Source organism: Arvicanthis niloticus, chromosome 24 (genome assembly GCF_011762505.2).
Source record: "Arvicanthis niloticus isolate mArvNil1 chromosome 24, mArvNil1.pat.X, whole genome shotgun sequence".
NCBI lineage: Eukaryota > Metazoa > Chordata > Mammalia > Rodentia > Muridae > Arvicanthis > Arvicanthis niloticus.
Window position 1 is genome coordinate 35,853,054 of NC_133432.1, and position 11,872 is coordinate 35,864,925.

Sequence of the window (11,872 nt, forward strand, 5' to 3'; positions counted from 1 at the left end):
AACTCTAGCCATTTGACCAGTTGCTGGTGAACCTAATGCGGAAAGACAGAAGACATTCAGGCCAACCCCAAATCCTCTGCCTTGTTAAAATGTCCAGGAGTGGGCTGGAGTGATGGCCCAGTAATTAGCACTGGCTGCTTTTCCAGGGGCCCTAGTTCAATTCCTAGTACCCACAACCATCCACAGCTCCAGTTCTAGGGAACTTAATACCCTCTTCTGGCCTCTGTAGTATCAGAGACACAAATGATGCAGGCAAGCACCTGTACACTTTTTTTTTTTTTTTTTAAAGCAATTGAAAGCATTTCCTAAGAGTACCAGTACCCATATAGCAGCTCATATGACTCCGATTCATGCCGGGCAGGGGTGGAGCACCCCTTTAATCCCAGCACTTGGGAGGCAGAGGCAGGCGGATTTCTGAGTTTAAGGCCAGCCTGGTCTACAGAGTGAGTTCCAGGTCAGCCAAGGCTATACAGAGAAACCCTGTCTCGAAAAACCAAAAAAAAAAAAAAAAAAAAAAAAAAAAAAAAAAAAAAAAAAAGACTCCAATTCAAAGGGATTTGATAACCTTTTCTCATCTTTGTGGGCATGAAGCACACACATGGTACACATGCATGCAAGCAAAATACCCATAAGAGCCAGGTGTGGTGGCACATGCCTTTAATTCCCAGGCAGAGAGGCAGGCTGATCTGAGTTTGAGGCTAGCCTGGTCTACCTAGTCAATTTTAGAACAGCCAGAGCTAAGTAGAGAGACCCTGTATCGAAAGAGAAAAATTGTCATGATTCAGTGGCCTGTGCTTCATACTGTATTAGTAACCAACTGCCGCAGCACCTCTGAACAGCACAATGCTAATGGTGGGGACAAGCCTCTAGACAGCTGGAGACCCCAGATAATGTGCTGCCCCACAGTGAGCTGGGTCACAGTCCCAAGCACGCAACAGTATACAGAGCCCACAGGTTTCATGAGCCAAAATCCTGACTGTCTGGATAAGTCAGAACAATGACTACACCAAGCAGGTGGTATGTGAACCAGTCAGTCACCTTTATTGGATGCTAGTTCTCAGCCAGACTATGAAGGTTTGGCCAGTTGAATTCTTCCTAGATCGGAGTGGGACAGGCAGTTATGCTTGGCCATGCAGTGCCCTCCAGTGACCCCTCTTCAGTGGTACTTGCGTTGCCGCTCATGTTCTAGAAATAGGAAAAACAGTCTCCTACCATGTGTCCGTGTAAAAGCACAGGAGAGTGGTGGCAACGGATCGCAAACCATCTCAATCCTGAAACTCTTTCAGGTAAGTTGGGACCTGACACCTGGCTAATTTCTTCCCATGTCAAATGGTGACACAGGTACCCATTAGAGCCCTGCAACAAGAAGTACTGCCCAGGCTCAGTGAGACTGGCGAGCTGGTGCTGTGAGAACAGCGGGAAGTCGTGTCAGAGGGAGGCTGGTGCTCTCACCCAGTCTTCCATCAGGTATCAGCAGCCCAGGTCTGGGACTGAGGGGAGGCTGCACTTTGCCAGAGCTATGCCCCTGGATCATACACTCAACCTACTGCCCCCTTCCCACTAGCTACTAGGAAAGTAAACCAGTTTTCAACATTTTATATTATGTTTCCCAATCAGTAAACTTTAGCCTAATTCCAACATATTTTTCCTGGGTTTTTTTCATAGGCTCCTCAGTTAAAACAGTCCCATACATACCACATTACTGTAACTTCCTCAGGTGGGAGAACAAACAGGTACGGAGCATCCTAGAGCTCCACTGCTAACAAGGTGGACTGCCATATCTAACAAAGCCATGCTCCTGGGTGGCAGGAAGCCAGGTCATGCTAGAATACTTACTGAGTTCCTTGTAAGAAATGCAGTAGCTGAAGACCACGTAGGCCGCCAGCACCATGGTGATCCCGGAGATGCTGCCCTTGCGCACGTTGATGTACTTGTTGTAGTACCGGTCATACCCTGCAACAGAGGAGGCGCTCACTGCCAACAATGCAGACAGTGTGCGGCCGGCCGGCCGGATCCCTAGAGCTGCACCGGGATTACACTGGTAATGTTGGATAGCACAAATACCCTATGAGGTTGTCTCCTTAACCCAAGACTAGCCCTAGATCTTAAGCCCATTTAACAGGGCACGCACCCCTTCTTCGGCTTTAATCATGTGGATGTGGCTCTTACCTCCACCCGGGAACCCTCTTACTCTAACTGTGCCCTAGGTTCCAATCTCCAGTAAGGGCCACTTCACTGTAGCCCACTAGGTTGGCCACGCCCTTCACTGTGGAGGTTCGTCTGTTGCTATGTGTTGTAGTGCTAAATTCTATACTCAGAAGGTCTAGGCCTACACGAGTGACTGCTTGTGTTTATAAGCTTTTGTTTGTTTGTGCAAACCTTGTTCCCTGATTTAAAACTATTGATTAAATAAAATTGGCTATAGCCAATTACTGGAGGGATTAGAGGTAGGTTGTTTGGAGTGACCTGGTTGGGGGAGAGAGGAGGATGAACAACAAAAGAGAGGAAGCTGCCACGAGAGGAGACGGACCATAAGCATATGCTTGGGAGAAACAGCACGTATCTGGGGTACACCACTGGAGAGGCAGCCAGACCAGCAGTTAGAAGAGTAGATTAGGCGTTGTTCCCAATAACTGTCCAAGCCAAATGAAACAACCACAGTCTGAGTCTCATTTATGCGTAAGCTGGTCAGAGATAAACTTAAGTTGGTTGTACCATACTTCCCGACAGCACTGAATGCCTTAAATATGTCAGGGGCAGGGTTAACAGATACAGCCAGGTGACTCATCAGAGAGGACACTAGCATACTCTACTTAGTGAAAAAAAGTGAAATGAGTCCGTTGAGATGGTACATTGTAGGTGGAGGCAAAAGGATCACAAGTTCAAGGCTTTCCTCAGCTACATACTCAATTTGAGGCCTGCCTGAGACTGTCTCATAACAAAAAGGTACCTCAGAGGTAAAGGCGGGGGCATCTCTTGAGTTCAGGCCAGCCTGGTGTACAGTTTTATGCCAGCCATGGCTATACAGTGAGACCCCCAACAACAAAACAAAGGCAACAACAACAAAAATGGGATGATCTGATAGGTATTAAAGTTCAACACAGCAAGGGCTGCCTGGGAAGAGCTACGGGCTTTACAAATTTCCTGAACAGCCATAATAGACATGGGGCAAAGGCAGACTATTCTAGGGGCAGAACTGCAAGGAAAGCCTTAAACTAGGCCAAGTCACAGGAGCAGTAGCACGTGGTGGCCAGATTAGGAAAATGGGGATCCCGGGAGGCCCAAGGCCATGCGCATTGACCCGTGCTGTACTTACTAAGTTACCCAGGCTTGAAGGACGAGCACTCATTCTCTTCTCAAAGAAGTCTCTTTTGATCTGTAATTTTTCATTTTGAGACAAGAGCCTTGTGTACCCCAGGCCAACAAATTTCTTAACAGCTGAAGGTGACCCTGACCTCTGGACCTTCATGCCTCCAGCTTCCTACTGCTACAAGTACAGCTGTGTGGAACCATACCTGGTTTTCAGTTTCCTCTTAAGACAGAGGCACTGATCCAGAGCAATGAAGCTATGTTGACCTGGGCATGTGGCACCATTACTTGGGAGGCTGAGACAGGCTAAAGGGAAGTGCAAGGCCAGCCTGGGCCTCATAGCCTCAAAACACTGCAAAACATTTCCTAAGCCAAAGTGTCTTAGAGCTTACCTTTGCTGTTTATGTGTCCATGCCAATGGTATGTGCACTCTCACATTCACAGTTCTGAGAGCAGTGTGTGGAGGCCAGAGGTCACATCAGGTAGCTTCCTACCTCTCTCCACCACGTTCTGAGACAAGGTTGCTCATTAGACTTGGAGCTGACAAATTAACTAAACTAAACAGCAGCCAGTGAGCTCCTGGGATCCTCTGTATCTGCCTCTCAGTGTTAGAACTACAAGCACACATTGCTTTTTACATGGACACTGGAAACCCAAACTCAAGTCCATACTTGAGTATGAGCCATTTCCCTTGCCCATAAGTCAGCCTTTAATAGGTTCACCCAAATACAAGAATCCAGTTAAGACAGGAGCACTGCTCCCGCCTTCTCACCCACAGACACGGACCTCTCCTAAAGGCTCCTGCAATGCCACTGGGGGTGAAATCCCGCATCAGTATCCAGCTCGGCAGCTCTCCAAGTTTAACCTCCATGAGCCTCTTCTCCTTCAGTGGCACTGAAAGAGAAACAAAACAAAAACACAGAATGATAACCCTGCAGCAACACAGCTCTTCTCCCACGTCAGCATTTCAACTGTTCCTGCAAGTAGATGACATACAGGTGCCGCACGTGAACCATTTTGTGAACAAATATAACATACCAAAGGCACTTTTGTAGGCCGAAGCCTATGAAATGGCAGAGCTCCTTAGCAAAAGCTTTAAACACCAAGGGTTGGAGAGATGGCACAGAGGACTTGGGTTCAATCACCAGCATCACACGACAGTCTACAGTCTAATGCAATTGACTTCTGGTCGGTTGCCTCTAGCACCGACACATATGTGGTATACAGACATACATGCAGGCAAAAGCACACATACACATAACAGCTTACTGAAAATGACTGTAAAGAAGAAAGCTAAGGACCACGGAAGAGAATACAATGGAATAGCCTAGGGCACTATAAAGCTAACCAAAGCCAGGCACAACGGCACACACCTATAATAATCCTAGCTCTCGGACGTGCAGACAAAATGATCAACATGTTAAAGGGTGAACAACAAACAAATCTCTACCTCAGAAAATAAAAACCTCTAACATTTGCCTTATTCATTTAAAGATTTTTAACTGTATACATGTCTCTGTGTTGGTATGCACATGTGAGTGCATACAAGCGGCTGTGAGCCAAGTTACACAGGTGCTGGGAACCAAACTCAGGTCCTCTGTAAGAGCAACTGAGCCAGCTTGACAGCCCTGTCTGTGGTTATCTTTAGTCATCACACAGTTGTAATAATGATTACCCTGCAGTGAAAGGAACCCATACAGAGGAAGGAAACAAATCAAATCTCACAACCTTTCTCCATGCTCCGGAAGCAGATCTCAGGATAGGTCTGTCCAACCCCTGGGGTTGCCCTAGGGTATGTGGAAGAACTGATCTCCACAACTGTGGCTTGCATATGCCTGCATACACAGAGTAATCTAACAACAACTATTTTTAAAGAGTGGAGGGTGGTGATATATGTATTTTATTATCCCAGCATTTTGGAGACAGAGTCAGGAAGAACTCTATGAATTCAAGGCCAGCCTGGTCTACCTAGTGAGTTCCAGGACAGACAGGGCTACATAGAAAGACCCTATATCCATAAAAAGCAAATAATTTTTTTTTTCAAGATTTATTCTTGCCGGGCGGTGGTGGCGCACGCCTTTAGTCCCAGCACTTGGGAGGCAGAGGCAGGCAGATTTCTGAGTTCGAGGCCAGCCTGATCTACAGAGTGAGTTCCAGGACAGCCAGGGCTACACAGAGAAACCCTGTCTCAAAAAAACCAAAAAAAAAAAAAAAAAAAAAAAAAAAAAAAGATTTATTCTTATGAAGCTGGAGAGATGGCTCAGCAGTTAAGAGCACTGACTATTCTTCCAGAGGATCCAGGTTCAATTCCCAGCACCCACATGGCAGCTCACAACTGTCTGTAACTTTATTCCAGGGGATATGGCATCCTTGCATAGACATACACGCAGGCAAAATGCCAATGCCCATCAAATAAAAATACATCATTTTTTTAAATTTAGTATTTTTATTATATGTACATGGGTATTTTGCCTGCATGTATGTATATGCACCATATTCATGCTTGGTATACAAAGATCAGAAGAGGGCATCAGATGCCCTGGAACTAGAGTTACAGATGAATATGAACCTCCATATGGGAGCTGAGAACCAACCTGTGTCATCTCCACCCACCCAAAGCTTCTCACCCCAGCATCAATACTTAGGAGGCATGGAGGCATGAACTCCAATTCCTTCACTAGAGTCACACTGAATATATCAGATTATGTGAACTGATCTCATTCAAGTACCCCAAAAGGAAAACCAGATGCCCAGTTCACACCAACAGAATCCTTCACTGTGGGTCAGCCATTTTCTCAAGCATCTTTGTTTCTTGAGACAGGGTCTTTCTCTAGAGCCCTGGTTGTACTGGAACTATGTAGACCAGGCTGACTTTCAACTCAGATACCTGCTTGTCTTTTGCCTCCCGAGAACTGGGATTAAAAGTATGTGCAGTAGCACAGAGCCTGCAAAGTTGTTTTCTGACCTCCATACTCTCCCTATGGCCCTTCTGCACACACACACACACGAACATACATACTCGTGTATGCTTGGCCTTTTTGTTTGTTTGTTTGAGACAGGATCTTATGTAGCCCAAGCTGGGCTCAAACCTGCTGCTGTATCCCATGGATGTCTCTGGCATACTTGATTCCTACTACCTTAAGTACTCGAATTATCGGCTTTATGTGGTGCTGAGGATGGAACCCAGGACTTTGTTCCTGCTGGGCAAGCACTTCACCAACTGAGCTGTAACTTTCCTCCTCCTCCTCTTCTTCCTCCCCCCCTCCTCTTCCTACACACACACACACACACACACACACACACACACACACACACTATCTTTCTTGAACTAAATGATCTTTTTGTTTGATGGTTTGGTTTTTAAAGATAGGGTATTGCTATATAGTACCCTTAAACTCATGGCAATCGTCTTGCTTCAGCTTTCCAACTGCTAGGGTGACAGGTGTACAATACCACTCCCAGCTAGCTAAGTGTACTAAACTAAACTCTTTTGTCTTTCATTCAAAGGTCTCTTCACAGTAACCTACTTAAATAAGATTACAAACTTCAAACTGGGTATGACGGCACATGCCTTTAATCCCAGCAGTTAGGAGGCAGAAGCAGGGAGACTCTTATGAGTTCCAGGCAAGCCTGATCTACCTAGTGAGTTTCAGGATAGCCACAGCTATTTAGGGAGATCTTGTTAAAAAACAAACAAGCAAACAAGGTGGCAGCAGCAGCTCATACCTTCAATCCCAGCAATTGGGGAGGCAAAGGCAGGCGGGAGTTCAAGGACAGCCAGGGCTGCAGAGAAACTCTTTGTGGGGTGGGGTCCAAAACTTCTATTATCTCAACTTTTTGTTTTTTGGAGGAAGGCCCAGGCTGGCCTTACCTCAAAGCAACCGTGCTTCTTCAACCTCTTGAACAGTGTCATCAATGCACTTCCCGTTGTCTCTTCTAAAACCACTGTGTTCACTAACCATCTGCCATTTTACAGATGAAATAGCTCTAATGCCCCAGGTGGCAGTGGTGCACCTTTAATCCCAGCACTGGGGAGGCAGAACCAGGTGGATCTACAGATGAGTTCCAGGGCAGCCAGAGCTACACGAAGAAATCCTATCTTGCAAAACCAAGAACCAAACCAAACCAAAAAGGCCCAGCTTCTTCACACTCTGGGTTTTAGACACCCCACCCCTTCACTTTCCCAGGCTGAGATAAAGAACACACAAACAAGCTAAGTGTGGTGGCACAGGCCTGTAACCCTAGCACTCAAGAGAGAGAGACTAACACAGGACGACTGTGGCTGCAAGTTGACGCCCAACCTGGGCTACATGGAGAAACCGTGAAATGGCTAGCCTGACTACTGGAGTTCCTCGAAGTTGTCCTCTAACCTGGACACAAGTTCCAGCAATCCCATGACCACACCTAGACACACGTGATACCCATAATAACAAAAACAATAATGACATGTAACCCCAACAGTGCGCAGTGAGTGAGTGCAGCGATTTACTCGTACGTGTTAAGGGAACACCTGCTTGTCTGTCACAAGGACGTCTCTGCAAGGTAATTTCATTTACCATGGGACCCGCCAACCTAGGTCTGAATCCCAGCTAGGCTCTCTCAGGACTGGTGACCTTGAACAGGTCACTTCACCTCAGTAGGCATATTCAATCGACTCCTTCGTAACATAATGTGGTGTCGGGAACCATTCTAGGCACTCGCTGGTCCTGGACCTTAATCTGAACCTCATCTCCAGGAAGGACATGCGCTGCCATGCGTATAGGTTCAAGTGACCCTGCCTATGTCTGTCGCGCAGGAGGAAAAAGCAGCAGCTTAGTCCCCTCAGCGGAGAGCCAGACAAAGGGTTCCCGGCAACGCATGTGCAGGCCCGCAGAAGCCTCTCCATGCTGACTGGGTCTCCCACCGCCAGGCCAGGCGCTGCCCAGCAGAAATCCGCTGCAGAGTGTACGGAGGCGGGCGGACAACACGGATCTTATAGTAAGTGTTCAGCGCGCTTCCGGGGAGGCCGCAGTGAAGTCCCCGGGTGACGAGCAAGAGTTCCCGTGGTTCCTTCTCACCCCACTGTGGCCCTGGAGCCTGTGCCCAAATCGGGCTTCCAACCCCACGGCCAGGGAAGGGCTGAGGACTCACCGGGCGACGCCATCTTGAAGTCCTGGTGTCCGCAGAAATCCAGCCCTGCGCGAAGGCTGCTGGGAAGGGCGCACGCACTCCTGCCGGCGCTGGGAGCAGAGGCTCATGGGAAGTAGATAGCCAGTTAGAGCATTTTGGGACCTATCCTAGGCAGGCGAGAAGAACAAAAGGGAAAAGGGACCTTCTGGCTTTTTGTCTTCTTCTTTTGGATCTGTTATGAGAAATGAGAGGAGGTAAGGGTTAGGGGTGTGGCTCAGTCCCAGAGTGCTTAAGGCGCTGGTTCCATTCCCAATGCTGAAAAGAAAGAAGAAAAGCAGAGAAGCCTTGAATACGGGAACATTTTTTTAACCCTCCCCAATTCCTTTTACCTGCTATTCACTGTGCTCTGACCCCAAATCCCTCTGAAGTTCCACTCAAGATGCTTAAGTGGTTTCCATGATGTTGCAAATACGCCTCCACAGCTGAGAACTGCTTAAACGATCTTTTCTAAAGCTCGTAAAGGTAGTTTTTTTTTGACCCAAAATCAGAAGTTTTAGATGTAAGCCATGTTAGCGCCAAAGTCGGGCTACTATATAGATACAGGCATTAATTCCCAACTTTGGACTTGAAATACAGCAAGACTGTATGCAATAACAGAGTCATTCTAGCCTGGAAATCAGTATGTGTTCTGGATTGGCCTCAAACTTTGAGCAGTGGCAACTCAAGTATTGGAATTACATGTGTACACTGCCTGTATAAACTGACATAACCACTCCATGGTATAATTAAGGTGAAGTTTTTTAAAAAAAATTTTTTTTTGAGCCGGGCGGTGGTGGCGTATACCTTTAATCCCAGCACTTGGGAGGCAGAGGCAGGCGGATTTCTGAGTTCGAGGCCAGCCTGGTCTACAGAGTGAGTTCCAGGACAGCCAGGACTACACAGAGAAACCCTGTCTCGAAAAACCAAAAAATAATAATTTTTATGTATATGGCTGTTTTGCACCATGTATGTCTGTGTACATGCATGCAGGGCCCACTGAGGTCAAAAGAGGGCATTGGATCTCCTGGAGCTGAAGTTAGAGACAGTTGTGAGCTCCTATGTGAGTTGTGGGAATCAAACCTGGGTCCTCTGGAAGAGCAGCAAGTGCTCTTAACCGATGAGCCATCTCCCCAGCTCCCATGGTGTGTGTGTGTGTGTGTGGGGGGGGGTTGTTTATTGTAGATATGAAAACAGGCAGAGGCATCTGAAAGAGTCCAGAGCAGAGAGAGTAGACCGAACTCAGGCATCTAACTAGACATGGTCAGGGCAATTTAAGAGTGAGAGAATGGGGCAGGGGGCAGGGGTGGTGAGAATAGCAGGGTTATAAGGAGAATGACTAGCTGGGGGCAGGGAAGTCCAGGAGCTGAAGTTGAAAAGAGCCAGGATGCTGTAGCATGGATTTTGAAGTGTGTAACAGGTATTTGTGATACTGAGAGACTGGAGGCCAGCATGCATTTTGATATGCTGGTAAATGCCACAGGTAGCCATATGTCCCTTCTGCCAAAGGCAAGAAAAGTGACTCCTTTTGACAGAGGAGACCTGGGCTTCACAAATTCCTGAGGAATGCTGGCTTTTTTAACCAAGCCACCAGAAATCCTCCTATAGTCTAGGTTGAGCACATTTCTGGATATTTGGACTGCTTTTTAGTTTGGTGGGAAAGCATTAGAGAAAGGGGAATTGTTACAAGCAAAAGGAACTGCAGTACATGAAATTTACTGGGGGAGTGGGTGGGGGCCAGGGCACTCTAGCCATTAGTATAAAAGGAAGCTGTAGTCAAGCAGTTCTATTGAGACAAGGGATCTGCAGACTTCTGAGAAGTGTAGACTGTTCAGTTACCATTTCCCTGAAGGGGCTGGATCATCATCTTAGTGGTTTTTTTTTGTTTTTTTAGAATTTATTTATTTATTTTGTGTAAGTACACTGTAGCTGTCTTCAGACACCCATATGAGGGCATCAGATCTCATTATGGATGGTTGTGAGCCACCATGTGGTTGCTGGGATTTGAACTCATGACCTCTGGAAGAGCAGTCAGTGCTCTTAACCACTGAGCCATCTCACCAGCCCTATCTTAGTGTCTTAAATGACTCTATCTTGGACCAAAGATCTATACCAGCCTAGTGTCACAGACCTTTGATCCCAGCACTTGGGAGGCAGAGACAGGTGGATCTCTGTTCAAGATCAGCCTGATCTACAGAATGAGTTCCAGGCCAGCCAGAGCTACACAGAGAAACTCTTGTCTTGGGGCACAGGGGAAGCAAGGGAGGAGTCTTATTCAAGGGTCCCATTTATCTGCCGCTTCGTGTTCATGAAAAGGACTAATCTATTATGCTTAGAGTTGTTACTAACACAGTTGTAGGCCACCTTCCAGCCACTTGCATGTTTAGTCTCATGGGAAAGCTGGATAGGGTGTCATACTACAATAATCCCAGGACTTGAGAGCATTGGTCAGGAAGATCCCTGTGACTTTGAAACCAGCCTGGGCTACAAAGTGAGTTAGAGGCTAGCTTGGGCTAAAGAGACTGTCTGAAACAAAAAGTCACATAACAATTTTCATTTTGTTTTGTTGAGATGCTGGAATCATTGGACCTAGGACCTTGTGCATGGGAGGCAAAAGTTCTAGCACCAAGAAAAGCTCCCATGAGCATTTCTCATGATATATATGTAAAACATTATTGGGGAAGTGAAATGTCTCAATGGGTAAAGACATTAATGCCAAGCTTAATGACCTGAGGTCATCCCTGGAATTTACAGGCTGTTAGAAGAGCACACCAACTCCTTCAAGTTATCCTGTAAGTTCCACATACGCACTATGGCATGTGTGTACCTCCAACCAATAAATGCAAAAAAAAAAAAAAAAAAAAAAAAAAAAAGATTACCATGCGAACGTGTGCTTGATGTGTATGTGAACATACCTGTGTAGAGATCAGAGGCCCACTCTGAGGAGTCAGTTTCTTTTGTACTTTCCGTGGGTTCCAGGGATCAAACTCAGGTTGCCAGGCTTCCCTGGCAAGTATCTTTACTTGCTGGGCTCTCTTGCCCCATGAAAATCTTTTCTCTCTCTCTCTCTCTTTTTTTAGTTTATATAGACCTGGCTGTCCTGGAATTCCCTCTGTAGACCAAGCTAACCTTCCTGCCTCTGTCTCCTGAGTGCAGGGACTAAAGGTGTATGCCACAATGCCTGGCTCAATGAAATTCTTTATACAAGCATTAGGTTAAGGTTCAGTTCAAGCTGGGCTGTGATGATGCATGTCTTTAATCTCAGCACGCAGGAGTCACATATCCAAGTTCTAGGCCTGGTCTACATAGTGTTCTAAGATAGCCAAAGCAACATAATGAGATCCTGTCTCAAAACCCAACCAAACCAAAAGGTTCAAATGAGACCTACTGTCTTGTGTGTGAGGTCTAAGGAAATCTG

General features: G+C 46.6%; 1 protein-coding gene across 1 annotated transcript; it reads right to left on the minus strand.

Annotated features, from left to right (window-relative positions):
* Positions 1 to 1,015: 1,015 nt before the first annotated feature.
* Positions 1,016 to 8,597, minus strand: Atp5mf (ATP synthase membrane subunit f). Its single transcript, XM_076923723.1, has 4 exons — positions 8,440 to 8,597; positions 4,096 to 4,203; positions 1,837 to 1,953; positions 1,016 to 1,185 (listed from the first exon to the last, which is right to left on the minus strand). Exons 1-4 carry the CDS (start codon positions 8,450 to 8,452, stop codon positions 1,157 to 1,159), a joined length of 267 nt encoding a protein of 88 aa, XP_076779838.1. The 5' UTR covers positions 8,453 to 8,597; the 3' UTR covers positions 1,016 to 1,156.
* Between the last annotated feature and the right edge of the window lie 3,275 nt (positions 8,598 to 11,872).

Coding starts and splice junctions, on each gene's coding strand:
- Atp5mf (XM_076923723.1), bottom strand. Junction 1,954..4,095: donor TGCAGGAGCCTTTAGGAGAG/GTCCGTGTCTGT, acceptor CCTCTGTTGCAG/GGTATGACCGGTACTACAAC. Junction 1,186..1,836: donor CATTTCTTACAAGGAACTCA/GTAAGTATTCTA, acceptor TCCTATTTCTAG/AACATGAGCGGCAACGCAAG.